The sequence below is a fragment of the Helianthus annuus genome, chromosome 5 (assembly GCF_002127325.2).
Source record: "Helianthus annuus cultivar XRQ/B chromosome 5, HanXRQr2.0-SUNRISE, whole genome shotgun sequence".
NCBI classification, from domain to species: Eukaryota; Viridiplantae; Streptophyta; class Magnoliopsida; order Asterales; family Asteraceae; genus Helianthus; species Helianthus annuus.
This window is the reverse complement of record NC_035437.2, coordinates 7,677,511-7,697,807: the sequence shown is the minus strand read 5'-3', so window position 1 is coordinate 7,697,807 and position 20,297 is coordinate 7,677,511. Positions and strand designations below refer to the sequence as shown.

General features: G+C 35.1%; 2 protein-coding genes and 1 long non-coding RNA gene across 4 annotated transcripts; 2 read left to right on the top strand and 1 right to left on the bottom strand.

The window, feature by feature from the left end:
• The first annotated feature begins 5,874 nt into the window (after positions 1-5,874).
• On the top strand, positions 5,875-11,678 carry LOC110939867. Of its 2 annotated transcripts, XM_022181449.2 has the most exons (8): positions 5,875-6,154; positions 7,628-8,524; positions 8,612-8,969; positions 9,091-9,264; positions 9,389-9,538; positions 9,632-9,745; positions 10,558-10,808; positions 11,058-11,484. In XM_022181449.2, exons 2-7 carry the CDS (start codon positions 7,644-7,646, stop codon positions 10,789-10,791), a joined length of 1,911 nt encoding a protein of 636 aa, XP_022037141.1. In that variant the 5' UTR covers positions 5,875-6,154; positions 7,628-7,643; the 3' UTR covers positions 10,792-10,808; positions 11,058-11,484. The 2 variants fall into 2 exon arrangements, with proteins under 2 accessions (XP_022037141.1, XP_035846526.1); XM_035990633.1 differs by having other exon boundaries at positions 5,876-6,154; positions 10,558-11,678.
• Positions 11,679-13,020: 1,342 nt separating this feature from the next.
• LOC110939866 (carbamoyl-phosphate synthase small chain, chloroplastic) lies at positions 13,021-16,678 on the bottom strand. The gene is made up of 10 exons (XM_022181448.2): positions 16,327-16,678; positions 15,240-15,360; positions 15,067-15,155; positions 14,914-14,974; positions 14,761-14,828; positions 14,281-14,409; positions 14,087-14,196; positions 13,666-14,013; positions 13,426-13,591; positions 13,021-13,302 (listed from the first exon to the last, which is right to left on the bottom strand). The coding sequence occupies exons 1-10, from the start codon at positions 16,454-16,456 to the stop codon at positions 13,253-13,255; spliced, it is 1,272 nt and encodes a 423-aa protein (XP_022037140.1). The 5' UTR covers positions 16,457-16,678; the 3' UTR covers positions 13,021-13,252.
• Positions 16,679-18,200: 1,522 nt separating this feature from the next.
• Positions 18,201-19,235, top strand: LOC110938513. The gene is made up of 2 exons (XR_002591449.2): positions 18,201-18,842; positions 19,046-19,235. It is a non-coding gene; the product is annotated as an uncharacterized LOC110938513 (long non-coding RNA).
• The last annotated feature ends 1,062 nt before the right edge of the window (positions 19,236-20,297 follow it).

Sequence of the window (20,297 nt, the reverse complement as noted above, 5' to 3'; positions counted from 1 at the left end):
ACATTCCAATGTTTCGAAAAGTCTAAGTGTTTTGAAGTATAGTATCTCATGATTCGAGCAGTAATGATTACAATCGGGTGGCTTGATCGATCGAACAGTACTTCGTCAATACTACACTTTGTGAGTTGGTGGGTCTAAGTGCTAGCCGATCGGTTAGCCTAGTCGATCGGCTGGCATAGTCGTTCGGTTGGGCTGTTCGATCGAACAGCCTAGCCGTTCGGCCAGCTTCTCGATTCGGTTAACCTATCACTTAACACTTGGTTATTCCCGTTAATTGTTGATGTTTTAGAGATGTTTTGACTACGAGTTGAACCACAAAGCTGAAGTCCCTACTTAGTCTACTGACTCGAGCAGGAATCACCCAAGCTCGGCCAGAGGCGGTTTGGAACTTAAGTTTAACGTTTATCCCGAAATCGGTATATCTCCCGGTAGAACCCGAATCTTGAACCATGTGTTTGTTTAGATTGATTTGTAAATCGGTTCAAGTCTCGTTTTCACCTTTTTGAGTGTAAAAGAGTTGAAAGATAGATGAAAACCCATCTTCCAATCCTTTTCCACCGTGAAATGTTAAGATCTTTGGTAGATTTTAAGTTATTGATGTGGAAATCGGTTAGATCTAGCTTATTCATGGTTGAATGAAGTCAAGAACATGAAGTTCTTGATGAACACCAAGAACACCATGATGACATCACTCAAGAACACCTAGATCTTGGTGATTTCATGGTTGAAATCCAAGTTTTGAAAGATAGAAAGATGTAGAATCGATTAATGAACAAAAACGTACAAGGATTAGAACGAAATACTTACCGGTTTGAGAGAAATCTGAGATTTAGTGAGAAGAAGAGGCTGGTCGGTCAGAGCTTTTCCAAAAGTGGAAAGTTTGACAAGGACAGCCCTATTTATAGGCTTCCAAAAGAGGAAAGGGTCAGCTGATCGAACAGCATCCCTGATCGAGCAGCTGTCCGATCGAACAGCCTGTTCGATCGGCTAGCCTGTTCGATCAGGTTGCCCTGTTCGATCGGCTAGCCTGTTCGATCAGGTTGCCCTGTTCGATCGGCTAGCCTGGTTTAGAGTGTTTCGCGACGATTTTTGATATTTCGACTTCGATGAACGATGATTTGAGAATGATAGAATTCCTAATCAAATTACTTTTAGTCCCAACTACTATATCTAACATACAAGCATCCTTACACCACGATTTGGATTCGATTTCCATTGAGTTTGATTCACCTTTGAGTCTTGATTGATTTGATTGATTCACCACACACTTTAACATAAAAGTAAACATGCACAAGTAACACATAAGGCACACACACACGTATAAAAAGTATTAAAATCCCCACACTTGAGTTTGATGATTGATTTGATTAACTTGATTATTGATTGACTAGCTTTATTGCATTGTTACTTCCTATCATTCACAGTCGGTCGTTGATTCACAGTTCGATTATCGGTCGATTAGTTTGATTATACAACACTTACTCCAAATAATACGAAAATCAAAATGAAACTAAAATGAAATTAATCTTTATTAATCTTTAATTCCAATAACAGTCAACACTTGACTTTGACTTTTGGAAAACACGGGGTGTTACATTTTTTCTTTTTAAAGATCAATGTCGACTGAATTTCCGCCGCAATTTTACTAGTTATATATAAAACTGATATTTTACACTTAAGATACCCTAAGCTTTTGATATAGTCGAGTTTGGTAATGGTGAGTTTTTAACGAGTCATCTAATATAGAAGTATTGTCGTTGGTGGTACTATTACCTAGAAATATTTAAGTATTGTGAAATTATTATTTTGAATATATATCTTCTTATTGTGAAATTAATCTTCTATTTATATACAAGTTCTTCACTATATTAGATTATAGATATAAAAAGTGATTATATTATAACACCTTAATAACAACAATTTCATTCTATATATTCTTCACATCTTCCTTTTTTGTCTTTACTTTCATAAGAAAAACATGATTATTCTTGATTTTGATTATTCCTGTATATTTTATTAGTGAATGTTTTGTATCAAAGGAATTAGCTAATAAAATAACAATAATATATTGAGTTAATCAGTAAACGAATAAGAAAACAATTTGACATAAAAATTGTTGATATTCGATCGGTGGGTCAAATCTGATGACGGTGCTCCAGCCAACATGAAGTTCTTCGTCTCTTCCACTAAACTTACATTAATTATTTAATGAATTAATTAATTGATTGATTAATTGCCCCTTCACTTTGAAAAAAATCACATTTGTTACCCCAAACACGTTGTCCCGTTAGTAACTGTTACCGTTAGTTTCGTCCTAAATGAACTAACTCGGCTAATTTATTTATCCATTATAAATTATCAACATGTTGATGCATAGAATAATCCACTACTCTATACATAGGGATATTTTAAAATAAAATTGATATAATTATACTTTTAATCTAAAATTATTTTAGTTTTTTACTTTTAACCTCAAAGCTTTTTATCTTTGTCAATTTAACCTAAGAATTTTTTTACTTTCAACTTCGGTATCCTATACTTTTCATATTTCACAAAAATTCGTTTTACGTTTTGTTCTAAATTTTGCGAGTTAACACGACGCAACGTTCATGTGTGGTTCAACATTTTTACGTTTTGTTTTACGTTTCGTTCTAAATTTTGCGAGTTAGCATTACGTAACGTGCGTGTGTGGTTCAACGTTTTTATAGTCATCTATTTTTTTCCCGTTTGATAGGTTCATCTTGACGCACAGGTCCTAAATCGACTTAGTTATTATTTTCTATGTTTTATGTTTCGGTCTAATTTTTCCGCATTAACACGTCGCAACTATAGTGTTGATGGTCGCTAACGGTGTTGTGGCCTTGGTGCTATTTGTCATGATTTTACGCCCCCTTCGCAACGCATAGTGCTTAATACTAGTTAACTTCAAAGATTAACCTATTATTACATGTGTATACAAAAATGAAAGGTTCAAAGAAGCCAACATAATATTCTAGTATCAATTAACAAACTAAAGTAGCAAACTCTCATGGGAAATGTTTTATCCCAAAAAAAACTAAGAAATTTTTAAAAGTTATATGTTTTGATCTGAATTAATTCGGTTATTAGGCCATATGTTATTGGGAGTTGTTGGTGCCACGTAACCCATGGCAAGGGTGTGAACACCGTTACGGCATTACAGGTGGGGAGCCGTTGGGGTGTGGGGCGGGGGCTTGAAGCAAATCGTGGGTGTAAGCAAGGAGAAAAAGAAGTAAAGATGTGGCGACGTTAGGAAAAGGAGGCGTGACCCACCACATGGGGCGCTGTTGGGACGTGGGGCACGATGGTTGTTTAGATGAGGTCTACGTGGGGTCATGTGACAACACTTTTTTTCTCAACAACGTCTTAGCTGCAATTAAGGAATTAACCGACAAAATTTCGTTATTTGGTTAATGAGCAAACGAGTTCGAAAATATATTTGACATAAACAATGTTGTATATTTGATCCGTGGGTGAAGTCTGTGACGGTGCTCTAGCCACATCAACCACTTTCTTTGTTCCCACTAAACTTATATTTATCATCCCTCCGCTTTGAAAAATCACATTAGTTGCCCTAACATTTTGTGCACATTAGTTCTCTTAAGTTGTGTCTCGATGAACTAACACCTCTGATTAGTTCTCGTAATAAAAGGAGTTTTCTTTTAAACCCTTCCTTATATGTGTGTGTATATATTTATATTTGTAAAAGAAGCTAATAGTGACGAGTGAAGGTCGCAACAACGAACGTAATGGATGGGAAGATGACGAGGAAGTGAGACCCCAACTTTTTGCGAGCAAACGATATTATTCTTTTATATTAATTTACAAACACTAGCAAATTGTCATGAGATATTGAGAGACATGCATGTAACATTATAATCGAATCACGTGGATTTAAGAATCTAATGAGATCTAAAAGGTAGTAGTATCTTTTGACTTCAATTATGTTTCCCCACCCATAAACACAAAACATACATAATACGTTTCCCATTTTTCATAAACTTTGCCAAACAAATAATTAACAACATACTGCATACTGTAGTTAAAAAAAACTAATAAAATATTATACATAATACAAATTACATAAATAAAAAAGAATTGTCACATATCCATTTTTCATAAAAAAGTTATGTTTTCATGTAAATATTTCTATAAAATTTTGATAAGTATAAGTTAGATGTTTTAGAAAATACCTATATTTGTATAGTTTAAACTTGTGTTGCAGTAATCGCTAATCGCTAATCGGGCGGTGGGGTGGGGCTTAACAATTAATCGAAATTAATTGTGACTAATCATGGATTGATCGACGCCTAGTCGAGATTTTTATACCCATGTTTTAAACAAGTTAATCAAGGCACATGGCCGTCTCCGAAAATCTTTGAAAAATTTTGGGCCCGGAGCGAGTAGAAAAAGCGGGCCCATATAATAAAAAGTCAATAACTTAATTTTGTAAAAAAATACATATATTTGAATTAGTACATATTTATATACTAGAAAACATAATTAATAAAAAATGGGCTACTAAAATATGACTTTTTTAATAACATATAAAAATATATATATATACACATATACACACACTAGTGGGATCAAACCTGCATGTTGCGTCGAGTGAAAATTTTGTTTTTGTTTCGATGCATACGTTATAGCAAACGAAAGTGATCGAAAACCCAAAACATATAGTCGTAACATGCCAAAAACGTGTTCCTTTCTTTAGTTTTTGTATCATAAATTGTTTTGTTAAATTTAGTTTAAATAATAAACTAAATAATAATAATAAGTAAATTAAGTTTTAAACAAAAAAAATAAACTTAATTTGAAATAGGAAAAAAAAAGCGTAAAAACAAAATGATAAGAATAATAAGAGTAAAAACAAAAGGATTAGAATGGTAAAAATAAAGTTGGGAAAAAAGATGGTTAAAGACGTCAAAGATAGGAATCAAACCTTTGACAAACTTCTTCCATTCAAACTTATATCACGGGTAATGAAGCCACCAGATCAAACCTCTTTTTGATTCACATGATTGAAACAAAACATTTATATATACATTTATTATATATTTTCTTTTTCAAGAAAAAACTTTCGGGCCCCGGAGGAGTTTGGGCCTTGTACGGTCGCCCGCCCTACACACCCTCCGGGCCGGCGACAAGGCAATATTATTAGTTTTTATACTATAACCCCTAAAATTAATTATCAAGTTAAGCATTATTAGAATATCAAATATATGTGTTGATGTTTTGTAAGTCATTTATACGTAATTACTTTGTTTTATGAGATATAACATCAACTTAGGTATATGTTTCGGGTAAATGAGTATATAGTTTTCGGTAATCGAGTAAGGTATCATCTAATCTCATAACCATTCCATACATTGGCGCAACACAGTGGGGGTGGGGAGGGGCGCCCGACCCTCCGAACTTTCTGCTCAGTAGTGTCCGGTATGTAGTTTTCGTATAGAATTTATTAGGTATATACGTTTTCGACCCCCCACCCCCCGGTTTTATACTTTTTTTAGGTATATATGTTTTCGACCATCGGTCGGAAATCTCAAGCTTCGCCCCTGATCCCATACCTACGAATATTTTCCCAATCTTATACCCAAATACCCATTCCATATATTCTATTTTCAGGTATTACCATCAGGCTCGGGTTTTACTAGAAAAACAAAAGAAACTAAAAAGGGGAGTGTTATGACAGTTTTGTGATTTCTAAAGGGGTATTATATCCACTTGACAACTTCCCAAAGGGTCTCCTATACAATTTATCTGATTCAAAGTGAATAAAAAATAGAGAGAAAGGAATCAAGGAAGGCGTAACGTAGCCGAAACCAGCCGGTCAATTGTCTAGCACCGACGCGACCGAACCGGGTGACCCCCCACCCACCTGACTAGCCATCACCCGCACCATTACAGCTCATCTAACCCTCCCACATGTCACCATCACGTTACATGTCTCTTATCATATCAACCAAATCATGTATTTATATCTCAAAACCACATATTTTTTATTATTATTATTTTTTTGGCAGCAAATGAAAATAAAAAAAAAAAATCAGCAAAATGAGTTCCGTATAAATGGAGTCCACATTCGACTGATTCATAAACTCACAACCATCATTCAAGGTTTGAATATTCGGTAAGTTCGATCTCATTTCGATTCTGATTCTGATAATCTGTTATTGAACTATGATTTATGAATGAGTGTTGCAGATTCTCACTGTTTCATTGCTTATTGAGTTGTGATCTGGCTGACTGGTTCTGTTACTTAGGGTTTTGTTTCAGTTAGGGTTTATGAAGTTTTGATTATGAGTAATGTTAATGGATTTATGACTCAACATGTTCATCTATTGGTTTATGAATGTAATCTGAACAATTTGATGTATTATTCTTATCTATGATTGATTTAATATGCATTTTTGTTTCTAGTAATTAAGAGGCTACCAGTGTTAGATCCTTTTTTTAATATGCATTTTCGATCGAAAGTTACAATTGCGAATTAAAATCGTGTCGATCGCTTTTTTTATCTGGTTTTGTGTTGTTCAGATCTGTTTTAGATCACATCTGTGTAGTCAAATGGCTAGGTTTTTTTTTTTTTTTTTTTTTGTATGTGTGTGTGTGTGTGTGTGTGTGTGTGTGTTAAGTGTATGAGGAACACAGTGTTAAAAGTTGATGAACTCTGGTAATTTGTTTAATGGTGCTAAGGTAGATTATTATTTAAAATAAAGGTATCAATCAAATCTGAATCCATAGTAGTTAAAAGCCATCGCCTCTTGCGCCTAGGCCCAATTTCCTAGCAAGGCGAGGCAATTGCGCCTTAAGTCAAGGCAATTGCGCTTTAATTCTCCAAGTGATGGTTCATGCGCAGGTTCCGGCGAGATTCCTAGATTCTTGAGAGTTTTTGGCCAAATTCTCTAAATTCTTGCAAGATTCTAGCTAGATTTCTACTTTTTTTTAATGAAACTACTTTTCTACACTAATAAACTAGCATTTTATAACTTTTGGTACTAAATAGACGATACTAAATGTTATATAATAGCTTTATTTTATTTAATTTGAAGAATAGTATAATTTTCTATTATATAAGAATATTTTAAGTTTTTTTTGTTGTACGCTTTTTTTTTTCTCGGGCCCGCGCTTTTTTTTGCGCCTTGCGCCTAGGCCCCAGGCGAGGCCTATGCGCCTTGAGTGCGCTTAACGCCTTTAATAACTATGTCTGAATCATAATAGGTGTGGGACATGATTACTTTAAAGTTGATGTTTGAAGGCTAGATAGCTTAAATATGAAGTAAAGCGACAGAACGTAAACCTGCAATAACATTGAGAACTTATTATGTTGAATCTATGAAGGCTAGATAGAATATAGATTGCTTAAATATCAAGTAGATGATTAGGTCTAGTTTTGCTGCATTTCGATTGTGACTCAATGCAATTGAATTGTTTAAAAGTATAGTAGGTTGTTGTCGGTAACTGACATTGATATTGGATCAAACGGTAGTAAGATGAGATGTTGCTTTCTATATTGGTCCACATGAACAAAATTTCAAATTCCAGTTAATTCGTTTTGTCCCGCTATATTAACGTCTCATGGGAATCTGTTTTCGTTGGGCAGTTGAAGAAGGAACAGAATGTTAGGTATGAAGCAGACGGATAAGAAAAAAAGTCCGACAATTAATCAAACGAAACGTCCTGCAAAGGTTGAAAGCAGGGAGACTAAGCTGCAACAAGAAAAGTCGAATAAAAGTTTGAGATCAAAGGAACCAAATAAGAAAGCTCCATCTGCTAGATCAAACAATAATATTGTGGTAACTGACAGAAAAAAGAATATAAAGCCGTATGAAAATCATGAAAAATTAGGTGTAAACTATACCGACAAAGTGAGCAGATTTAGACATGACAAACCCGTTACGGATTTCGATAAGGAATCAAATAACGGGAGGGAAGAATCAGACTCCGAAACCATCACTGATTCGATTTCCTCCAGTGGCGATTCACCGGCTACCGAGCGTGATTTTCCTTCACAGGTTAACACACCTACAAGTATTTCCAACGAGTCGAAAGGGTTTAAGGTTCATGCAAAACCGCCATCGACTCCTTCATCTATTTCATCGGAAGGATTTGACGGTCCGGATCTTGAAGAACCGAAGGAAGTGGGTATCGTGGATGAGGTAGACAGTGACGGAAGTAATGAAGAAATGCTTGATGCTATGGAAAACATGGAACAAGAAGCAAAAGACGATTTAGATCCACGGATTGCGAAAATGGAAATGAGAATCGAGCAACTCGAAGACGAGCTACGAGAAGTTGCGGCTCTTGAAATATCTCTCTACTCTGTAGTACAAGAACATGGTAACTCGGCACATAAAGTGCACAAACCTGCTCAATATCTGTCTAGACTTTATATTCGTACGGGCAAGCATTTTTCTCAACAAAAGCGCGCTACCATTGGCCGAAACATTGTATCGGGGCTTGTTATGATTTCCATGTCTTGTGGGAATGATGTTTCAAGGTACTTGCTTATTCTGTTTAGAGGCGCCTTTATTTTTGTTTCCGACATTCATGGACTGATAACTCAGCCTCCGCCTCGAATTTGCAGGTTGACTTTCTGGTGGTCAAACATTGTTGTATTGAGGGAAATACTTACCCAAGCATTTGCAAGCAAACAATCCAATAATCCCGATGTCAATGAGTTCGTTGATGACGGGCCAGAATCAAGAACCTTCATATCCGAACTTGAGAAAGTTGAGTCGGAGATCTTTTCACGGATTGTGGAGTCTATATGGGTGCAGACCTTGATGCCTAAAATGCTTACAGATGTAACTTTGGGTGACCAGCAACAAGTCAACTTTTCGATTAATCTGTGGCAAAACGCTTTCTACGATGCTTTCAAGAGACTTTGTCCGGTTCGTGCGAAGGGGCACGAATGCGGTTGCCTTCATGCGTTGGCAAGAATGGTAACTAAATTTATATTTTTTTATAGAAAATATAATAATTGATAATGTATTAATGATACTGAAACAAGTTAAACTCTTATCAATTTCATATATAATGAGATTCTTATCATTGTATGGTTAGGTAATGGAACAATGTGTCGCTAGACTTGATGTAGCCATGTTTAATGCCGTTCTCCATGAATCTTCCGATGAAAGTCCAGCTGATTCTGTATCGAATCCTGTAACCGAAACTAGAGTTTTGCCCATTCCAGTTGGCGATCTAAGTTTTGGCTCAGGCGCGCAACTCAAAAAGGCGGTATGTATTTTAACTTTTTAAGCAGTTAATAACAAAAGATGAAGCGAATTCATTGCTAATCATAAATCATTTGACCTTTTTACTAAAACTTAATTTCTACTTAATTGATTAACTTTCATTGCAGGTTGGCAACTGGTCTAGATGGCTCACTGACCGGTTCTCGGTAGACACCGATGCTGCTAATGAAGTAAAATGGTTCGGTCTTCTTGACTCGTTAAGTAATCTTCTAATGGTACCCAAGGACTTGATTGTGGACCGAAATATCAGAACTGAGGTTTGCCATATTTCTCAGCTATACCTCGTTTGTGACAAAATATATGTCATCCTTAAAGCTAACCTGATATACTTGTATTTGCAATGTAATTAGCTATGCCCGTCAATAAGTCTTCCATTACTTAAGCAAATACTCTGCGGTTTTACACCAGATGAATTCTGTCCAGACCCAGTTCCCCAAACTGTAATTGAGGCGGTTAATGCGGAGGTATATATCATCTTAGTTGCTTCGATATTCTTTTCATTTGATGTGGAGTAAATTGCCATTTTAGTCCCTGAGTTTTGTCCAAATTTGTCATTTTAGTCCAAATAGTTTTTTTTTGCCTCCGGGTCCCTGACTTTTCACTTTTGTTGCCATTTTGATCACATACACTAACTCCATCCAAAAACTCCATCTTTAACCAGGGGTATTTTGGGGATTTTCATTTTAAATGTTTTCAATTGCCATTTTGATCCAATTCCAAAAAATCAAAAAATTTCCAAAAAATCAAAAAAATTCCAAAAAATAAAAAAATTCTAAAAAATCATAAAAATTCTAGAAAATTCTAAAAAAAATACAAAAAATCCGTTTCGGCGCGAACCGTTTCGAACCCGAACCGTTTCGAGCTGAACCGTTTCGACCCGTACAGCTCGAAACGGTTCGGGTTCGAAACGGTTCGCGCCGAAACGGATTTTTTGTATTTTTTCTAGAATTTTTATGATTTTTTAGAATTTTTATTATTTTTTAGAATTTTTTGGAATTTTTTTGATTTTTTGGAATTGGATCAAAATGACAATTGAAAACATTTAAAATGAAAATCCCCAAAATACACCTGGTTAAAGATGGAGTTTTTGGATGGAGTTAGTGTATGTGATCAAAATGGCAACAAAAGTGAAAAGTCAGGGACCCAAAGGCAAAAAAAAAACTATTTGGACTAAAATGGCAAATTTGGACAAAACTCAGAGACTAAAATGGCAATTTACTCTTTGATGTGAGAAAAGTTTTTAGTTGTTGACTGGATTTTTTGGTGGTTTGTGTAGTGCATCACTGAGGGTATGTCATCAGACGACAATGCCAACGGGTTTGCTCACCGAGCTGCAACAATCACTTATAAACCTCCTTTGTCGATCGATTTTGCCAAAAGAGTATATGAAGAAGTTGAAGATAGGGATTCGTCTCCCATGTTTATAATCGGAAATTTAAATGGAAGTATTGCAAGTTATGTTGGCGCAAATGCAAGGTACAAACTTCTTCATGAGGTTTGGTCATCATGAGTTGCTTCCTACACAAGGTAACATGCATCCTCATGAATCAAGGCTACTTTGGGATGCCTTGATCAACAAGTATACTAATAATCGGTATTTTGAAATCTAGGAAAATGAGGGTAATAGGAAAAAAGATTATTTTTTGTTTCTTTGTTTCTTTTCTTTATACTTGTGAATAGGTTTTTGGATTATAGAACATGTTTTTTTTTTGTTTAAGAAAAAAATATATGCATCATATATGAAATAAAATAACCATATTAACCACTTCTTTATAGAGGTTATCTACATTCTGTTCCTGTCTTCCGGCAACGTGGGTCCCGTAGATGCAGATGTGTATTACCTCTTAAAACGCGGGTCCTACTTAGGCACAAATTTTCTGTAGGGGTCATGGTTTGCAGTGATGGTGGACGCAAGTTTACGTTATAATGTGAGATCCACAGGTGAAATTTGGGGTTATGTAGTTCCTGCATTGATGCTTATTTATGTTGTGGATCTAGCCATGAGTGATGAGCTCACTAGCTGGCTCGAGTGGGTCTAGCCATTGGTGGGTCATGTTACTTTTTTATGTCACCATGATTCTTGCCACTTATGCCAAGAGGTTGTGACTTGTGAGGCTATTCCTTTGGTTTATGAATTTGTATCCAGCTAGCGGGATTATCCGCGCAGCGATCTTTTGATCAGTCGGTTCAGTTCAATATGGTACTGGCACTCATTCTAGCAACCGAAAGAGATATGCTCAAAATGATAACGAAACGTGTTTTACATTGATTAAAATCCACAAAAACGACTACCGGAATTGATGTTTGACGGGTATCGATTCGGGTTGTCACGAAACTGTTATCATACTCGCCCTTGCTATAACGTAAGGTATCTGTAAAAATACTTTATTGTCAATACTTCGGTTTCAACGAATTTTATACCAATCAATTCGGTTCTTCTCGATAAAGAACAAAAAATCAACAATATTTGACCCATTCGAATAAAAATAAAAAAGGGGTAACGGTCTATTCAAAATTTTATAAAACGTTATAACAAAATTGATAAACGACGCCACCTTATTAAAAAAGAAAACTAAAACAAAAAAACTAAACAGTGGTAGTGGCCTAGCGTTGATCACTTGTGGCTTCGAGTCAAATTTAAATAAATCCTTGTTAATCAAGTTATTACAACATGTAAGAATGGCATCATAAATACTACGATATTCGTAAGATATATAATATATATATATATATATATATATATATATATATATATATATATATATATATATATATATATATATATATATATATATATATATGTATATATATATATATATATATATATATAGGGGAAGGTTCATTATATATATATATATATATATATTCATTAACAGGCTGCCTTTGAATCGGTCAGAGGTAAAGTGTGTTTGATTCATTTAAAAGACACCCTTAATGGTTTATGAAGTCTCTTAAACAGGTAAATTTTATAAACATATTGACAGATTCAGATGCTACCTTGCCCAATGGAAGAAAAAAAAAATACTAAGCATGAATTCATATTAAATTTTAAAATATAAATAGAACTCAAAGAATAATTACTAACATCAGAACCTTGAGTTTATTTGCGAATTAGGTAATACACATAAATTAATAATTAAGAATGTTGGATATACACTAATAATCAATCAAGAAGTCCAAAACTCTCAGCTAAAAACTTAACTGTTTGTACTAAAAAAATATAACGATTGGAACAAACTTTACAATAGAAAGGTATCAACATCAGCCACATTTGCTTAGTTCTGCTTTAAATTCAGAAATGTCGGACCTTATGTCGTAAATAGGAGCTCGGTACCATACCAGTATTGAACCGAAACTAGTCAACTACCATCACAAAAAAACGGTACCGTACCAGTAATGAACCGAAACTACCCATCACGAAAAACCCAAAAAATGGGTACTGGTATCGAAACTGGCCGGTATGGTACTTGTGTTTGAAGATAAATCAACCCAAAATACTACACAATACCGAACCGAAACTACCGACCCTAAAAGGCACAAAACCTATCAGTGTCTCGTACCAAATACTCATCCCTAGTCATAAAGAGGGGTTAAACTAATTTCTACCATTTAACATACAGATTGTATTTCTTAGATTTTGTTGAAAAATTAATATTAGTGTGCTAAATTAGTAGAAAACCGAAATTTATAAAAACTTGGGAACAAACTCTAAATCTAGTTTTTAATAAAACTCTTGCTCAAAACCAATTAACCAAACATTGAAAACAACTTATATGTAAAGGCTTTTCAAGCAGCAAACACCCAAACCAAACTGGTCTATGGTCTAGACCAATACAAGCCAGACCCAGCTAGCATAAAACACATAACGCATCTCGGAAAAACAAAACATTCTTAACATTCTTGATGTCAACTAACTAGTAGCTACATGCGCCTCGTTCAGTACAAATTCTTTTAATCCCGACCTATTTGCATCACGAATGTTGCTTTTCTTTTCTCATTAGCTCCACAAAATGATCAAACACTGCACATGAACATCAAGTTTGTTAGCTATTTAGAAGAATAAAACAGCAGTGATTACTGATTAGTGTGTCGAAAAATCACGTAATTTATGGGGATCATAAATAAAATAAAGAAAAAGGCGCACCGAGGTCCGAATCATGAGGTCCAGGAGATGCTTCAGGATGGTACTGAAGAGACATCAGCTTTCGCTGAGGAAAGGCGAGACCCGCACAGCTTCCGTCATTGAGATTCACGTGTGTTACTTCCACCCCACTCGGAAGTGACTCTGGGTCAACCGCATAATTGTGATTCTGCAATATACGTTGGTAAATAACCGGGTGTAGAGATAGCAGATGAACCATAAAATGTTATTGTTATTATATACCTGTGCGCTAATCTCAACACTTCCGTTTCTAAGGTTGCGAACAGGATGATTTCCACCATGATGACCGAACTTCATTTTGTACGTTTTCCCACCCAAGGCCTGGCCGAGCAACTGATGTCCCATGCAAATTCCGAATATCGGAACCTTGCCGATAATCTCCTTCACGGTCTCGACAGCATAAGGAACCGCAGACGGATCACCTGGCCCATTGCTGAAAAGAACTCCATCTGGTTTCATTTTAAGAGTCTCAGCCGCAGGCCATGTTGACGGAACAACGGTTATTTTGCACCCGTAAGACGCCAGCCGCCTCAGTATGTTGTGCTTGATACCAAAATCATACGCCACCACCTTCATTCATTCAAACACAAACATATATATAATTAAACAGTCTCCTCAACAAATTCGATGCGGAAACACTTACATGGAAAGTCTCCTCGTGTCTTCGATTGGAGTTAAAATCCCATTCCGAACCGGTCTTTTCAACCCATTCATAAGGCTGCTTACAAGAGACGTTAGAAATTAAATCCACGCCTGCAAAAAGTGTAGAATAAAACCTTGTTACCAACATTGTACTAAACCGAAATTTGCTAAACGGATAGACGGGAACGTAATTACCAACAATATCCCATGTGCGGGACATCTCCAAAAGTTCTTCATCGGTTTTTGACTCTTCTGTGCTCAAGACACCAATCAGGCTTCCATCTTCTCGTAACCGGCGAGTAATCGCACGAGTATCAACGTCATCTGTTCCATAGAAAACAGATCATAAGGTAGGTTGACTAGATTGAACAAATATAATAGGGTAAATTGCACTTTACGTCCTTTAAGTTTCGGCAAAACTTCAGACGTTGTCCTTTAACTAACGAAATTACAGCGGATGTCCTTTATGTTCTAATTTTTTTTACAGGCGGTGTCCTTTCTCCTTAAAAAGATTACAAAAATAAAGGGCATCCGCTGTAAAGAAATTAAAAACATTAGAAAACATCTGTTGTAATTTCGTTAGTTAAAGGACAACGCCTGAAATTTTGCTGAAACTAAAAGAACGTAAAATGCAATTTACATTTTACCCTATATAATATGAGATGGAGAACATACATATTCCCATGATGTTCCTTTTCAACAAATAGTCAGAAAGCGATTCCGTGCATCTATAGTTCGAAGTGCTGGAGCGAAAATCACCCAAAGTTAGACTCGGTTGATCTTCGAAGCAAAACCGTGAAGCAAGATGGATATAGTATTATAGCATACCTAATACTCAAGCTTCTAATTATCAAACCGGCAAGGAAGCACTTTATTGATTCTTCATCATCTGCAAACACATATTTGTAGTTCCGAAGATGACGATAAGTTTATCAACTATCATACCAAGAATACTAAGTAAATAATATCTTGCATACATACCTATATTAACCCCGGTATTGCCAATGTGTGGATTTGTCATCAAAACAAACTGGCCTGCATAGCTCGGGTCTGTAAGAATTTCTTGATACCTACGGAAAAGTCATACACGTATGCATCATCAAACACATGATATAACTGAACTGAACTAATCTGAAGATCGTTAAAAAGTGTACCCCGTTAATGAAGTATTGAATACAACTTCACCAACTTGAGTCCCGGAAGCACCGAATGACTTGGCTTTCCAAACGGATCCATCTTCGAGCACGAGTCTAGCATCCGCAAGCTTCCAAGGAGCTACAGATTACCATGTTTAATGCATAACAAGTAAACGTCTAACTAAACGTCGAAACTTACAAATTAGATTACATATGTGTTCTTTTTCGTTGAATTATGACAACTTATGTAAACTTGTTCGTTTCCATGCAATCCTAAGTCGGTGCTTAAAGGTCGATCGGTGCATTATACAATAAACAAATTATTAGTTGATAATAAAGAATTTACACATGAAAATCCACATTGTCCTCTGACCATACAACATATCGTACTTCGGAATTCTTTTCCCCTAATCACGAAAATAGGGCTAATTCTTAATCATGCTACAATGTCATTTTAATCTCATATAATGCTCAACCATATTTACTATGTATATAAAAAATTTGACCTTCGATCATGATCAAGTAATGAACAAGATACAAGTTGCGCGACGCAATCAAGGGTGGACCTATGTACATACAAGGGGCAACGCCGGCGGTCCGGCGGTAGTGTAAAATTAGTGTAAATTTTGGAAAAATTTGACGTTTTTTCGACTTCGTTACCGCTTATTTATAAAATGTTACCGCTACGAACGAATCTTAGATCCGCCACTGGACGCAATTAACCTTTATGCCTCATTGTCTTATGTGATTGTGAAGATATCCTAATGTCACGGGCCAAATGTTCGAATGTTGTTTTGCTAGGGTTTGTGGCCTTGAACACTTGGGCTCACCACTCTGAGACTTTATCGTCCTCGGTGGATATCCGCTACTAAAATCTAATGACATCAAGTCGGCAAGGCTTACTTAGACCGTTATAGTCATACCTATATAAAAGTACTATTCATAACAAGTTCGGGGGCGGGCGCCCCTCGGGGGTAGCCTAAGCTGCGCCCCTGCACGAGAGTTGAAAGACTAACTCGGTGACATTAAGCTTTCTACTTACAACAAAACTTGTGCAACTTCAATTTAACACATTAACGTAAATTTATATGGAATGAAAGAGTACCAGCAACAGAAGCACCGGTGGAGACAGAACCAGTGGAGCATCTGACGGTAAATGATCTAACTCGAAGTGAATTGGGATTTGCAACTAAAGGCCGATTAATAACAGAAAGATACATTGCATTGGTTGCCATTTTCTTCTATATGTAAATTGACTGTTAATCCGTAAACCTTAAACAATTAATAGCACCAGATACCGACCGATTATAGCTTCAGTAGTGATGATCGATGCTGTGGCGGCTCAGGGCTAGATGATGGAGTGTACTAGGGTTCTGCGTTAATAATAAAGCGTATATAAAGCCCCTTGTGAGGAAGCGTCAAGTGACGGATTATGTAAAAGAGGTTTCATATATTGAGTATGTAGTGATCAATGTTTTAAATACCGGTATGAACCGGTCGGTTATACCCGTTAAACCAGATATCAGACACGAGTCCGATACAATAAAGGGTGGTAAAACCTGAATACGGTATATCTTATGCACTACCGGTAAATCCGGTTCTACCAGTTCAAACCATTGAACCGGTTTGCATTATCTTAAGATTTGATTTCTTAATTTTAATAAAATACAATATTAAGGTAATATTGATCTTCCATATTTCCAGTAATTAACCTAGTGTCTTCTATTCCAATTTTTCATCGTTGTTGAAATTGTTACTCACGTCATACAATACAATACTGTTTATAACTAATAAAAATATTCTTAAAATGCTTAATAATTCACAATAAAAATAGTTGTTAACTAGTAAATCCTAGTTGAGATTTATTTTTTTTAGATGAATTTGTATTTTATGGAATTTATAGGGTTAACTAGTAACCCGGTTCAACCACCCGATACAACCCGGTTCAACCGGTTAAACCATTTTAAAGCACAACCCGGTATGACTTAAAAACCGGTTTTTAAAACATTGGTAGTGATGTTATATATGTATGGGTTTTATATATATGTATGCATGTATACGTGTGTGAGTGGGGAATGATTGATCACGCCGTGAAATGCATTGCGGGAGGGGAAAAAATACCCCATAGCGCCCGCCGTAGTGGTGTTAGCGGCGCTATGCCCAATTTTGCCATCATATGATGCCCCATTACACAAGACCTAAGTGTTAAACTAAGCAGAGTAGAGTATGGTAGGGCTGACAATAGGTAACATGTAGCCTGTAGGTAAGCTACTAAGACAGGATAACAGAAAAGTACACCATGTGATTTTTTACATTTTAAAAAAAATCAAAATTTGAAAGTTAGGATCCATTATTTCTCCTTCTAGATGCATAAAATATAGATCTGTCTTATAGACATTAGATATAAAGTAGTTAAAAGAGTCGTATTCATGTTTAAAATTTTTGTTGTGCGCGTTATCAGATACCTGTTAAACCTGCTAAGACACAATTTGCTAGCCCTAGAGTAGGGGTGAGCAAAAAACCGAAATAACCGAACCGTAACCGAAATAACCGACAAAACCGAACAAAAAAAAAACCGAATTGAAACAAAAACTGACGGTTCGGTTTTCGGATTTTTAATAACCAAAAATTTCGGTTTGGTTTTCGGATAACCATTTTCAATAACCAAAAAAACCGAACCGAACCGATAAGTTACAATACGTATATTTTTATGTTTAAATTTAAGTTGTTTAAGTGTTTAACCCAATGCTAGTAGATATTATTAATTTTATTCTTGAGTGTTAAGTCTTTATACTAAAAAAATTAAATGATCTTCAAATTATTATAAAAAAAAATGTATTAATAAAAACTTTGGAGAAATATAAAAATAGATTGGAAGGTTAGATTTATGTAAGCAATACTAATTAAAGAGGTTAACTATTACCTATATCTTAAAAATTTAAAATTGAAGGTCGGTGCAGAATCCTCGGCCCTGGAATGCCCCTTTTACTTTCTACCTTTACAATTCCCACCCTCAAAGCTAATGAAGTAAAGTTTTCCACGTGTTACTATTGCTTTTGTCTTCTTTGAAAGGGAGAAAGTGGGAGAAAGAGAGATGGGAACTCCGGTGTCCCCTCCGACGACCCGTGACGGCCTAATCCAGCGCGTACACAACCCGCGACTATATAAGGGAGATTGGTGAACCTAACGGTGGTGTTCGTACGGTCAGATGAGTGACGTCAGTGGTTTTAATGGAGTAAATAGTAGCGGAGGCTAGGGTTTCTTATTCTGTATATTTACATGACGGTTGATTAACTAGGGTTACGCCATAATATTGTAGAAATGGTGGTGGTTTGCTCACACCCGGTGTATGAAGATGATCTATGGCAGGAAATTTTATCCATTTTATAAACAACTATGTGCCTAAAACCCAAGATCCCTGCTCTGTGGTTTTTTGTGGGTGGCCGGAAAGTTGAAGGTGGCCGGATTTCTTCTTACAAGCTGGCATGAACACGGGGTGGTACCACCAGCCCATCAGTTGTACCGCAGCAGTTTAGGAAGAGAGAGGAACACGTTGCAAAAAATTGAACGTGGCAAAAAACTAAATTATGAAGACCCCATACTTATCCTTTCCTTGCCAAGGTACGTTTCACTCTATGTGGTTGTTTTGTTTAAATATGTCAATCTAATGGTGAAAATTAAACAGATAATATGTAGCTCTGTGAATATAATTTGTGGTAATCTGTTCTAATTGACTGATTTATCAAACTTGCATATGTTTATGAGTCATATGTATGTTGGTGATGACTGTGATGATAATATGATGATGCGATTTAAATTTGTAGAGTGGAATATGAAGGAGAAAGAAAGGGAGTATGTTGAGGATATTGATGTAAAAGTATTTTTTTTATATTGTACATAAATATGTTTTAAATATTAACTATTTGAATTATATTGGATAAGTTGATGCAAAAGTATTTTTATGTACACTTGGTACTTGAAACTCAAGTGCATCAAGAGATGGTCATTCTGGAATGCGTTTGTAATTGCTTGATGCTCATCCATTCTCCCAATATGTTATATAATTAGGTAGTTGATATCACAAGCAACAAAATTTCAGGTAAAGCCAACTATTTTTATTTCAAGCATTTGTGTATATGCTTTGCTTTTGTCATAATTTATATGATTTATATATTAAAATGTGTTTTCTTTTTCACTACGTGCTTGGTTATAAGTAACTAGTAGGGTGCTCGCGCGATGCGGCGGGGCGACACTTTGGATTGCGATATTCGTTTCTGGTAGTTTTCTTATTCGTATAATATTTATAATAATATTATTGTGGTGGATATATGCCATTAGTGTTACATATATGTAAAGTTTTGTTTTTTTTTTATAAAAATTAATAATCAAAAGACAAAAAAAAAAAAATTAAGTTCTTATAACTGTAAAGTATGTTTATTTTATTGGTTAAATTATAAAGTATAATTTTATTTTTTAAAGTTCATAACTTTTTTTAAATATCCACATAGTACTCATCCAATAAACTTTAAGTTTAAAATTTTCGTTTTTATAAAAATAAAAAATAGTATTTGACTCGTAAGTACGTTTTACAGCTTTAACTTAAATTGTTAATTTTTGGTTTTTTACAGATATAAACAAATTACATTTTTAAAAAATTTCAAAGAAATATTTTTATAAAAAAATAGGATGTTAAGAGTTTATATCTTTATTAACTTTATATCATACTAAGTTCAGATTTTTAGTTCCTAACTAATTTTATCTATATGAGTCTACTTTTAACTTACAATCCCTAAAAATATGTAACACAATCTACTATGTATCTAGTCAAGTTGGTAAAGAATTCTTTTGAAACTGACTAATATTATCTATAACAATATAGTTGAACTTATAATTTCTAAAAAATTGCAACACAATTTAGTATTTATTTAGTAAAGATTGTAAATTTCTGGTATTTTATTTATATTACTTGTTACAAAAAAATGTTTATAAAAGAATCATTTTTTTATAAAAACAAAATGTTTTGTTTATAGATAAAGTAAAAAACTGTTTTACACATGTAAAGTTTCGTTTTTTTAT

What these genes read in the sequence shown, in the direction of transcription:
- LOC110939867 (XM_035990633.1), top strand. Translation starts at nt 7,644, where the DNA reads ATGTTAGGTATGAAGCAGACGGATAAGAAAAAAAGTCCGACAATTAAT. An exon ending in TGTGGGAATGATGTTTCAAG is followed by an intron (nt 8,525 to 8,611) that starts GTACTTGCTTAT and finishes TCGAATTTGCAG; the next exon opens with GTTGACTTTCTGGTGGTCAA. An exon ending in GCGCGCAACTCAAAAAGGCG is followed by an intron (nt 9,265 to 9,388) that starts GTATGTATTTTA and finishes CTTTCATTGCAG; the next exon opens with GTTGGCAACTGGTCTAGATG.
- LOC110939866 (XM_022181448.2), bottom strand. Translation starts at nt 16,456, where the DNA reads ATGGCAACCAATGCAATGTATCTTTCTGTTATTAATCGGCCTTTAGTT. An exon ending in CCGCACATGGGATATTGTTG is followed by an intron (nt 14,197 to 14,280) that starts GTAATTACGTTC and finishes CACTTTTTGCAG; the next exon opens with GCGTGGATTTAATTTCTAAC. An exon ending in GACACGAGGAGACTTTCCAT is followed by an intron (nt 14,014 to 14,086) that starts GTAAGTGTTTCC and finishes GAATGAATGAAG; the next exon opens with GTGGTGGCGTATGATTTTGG.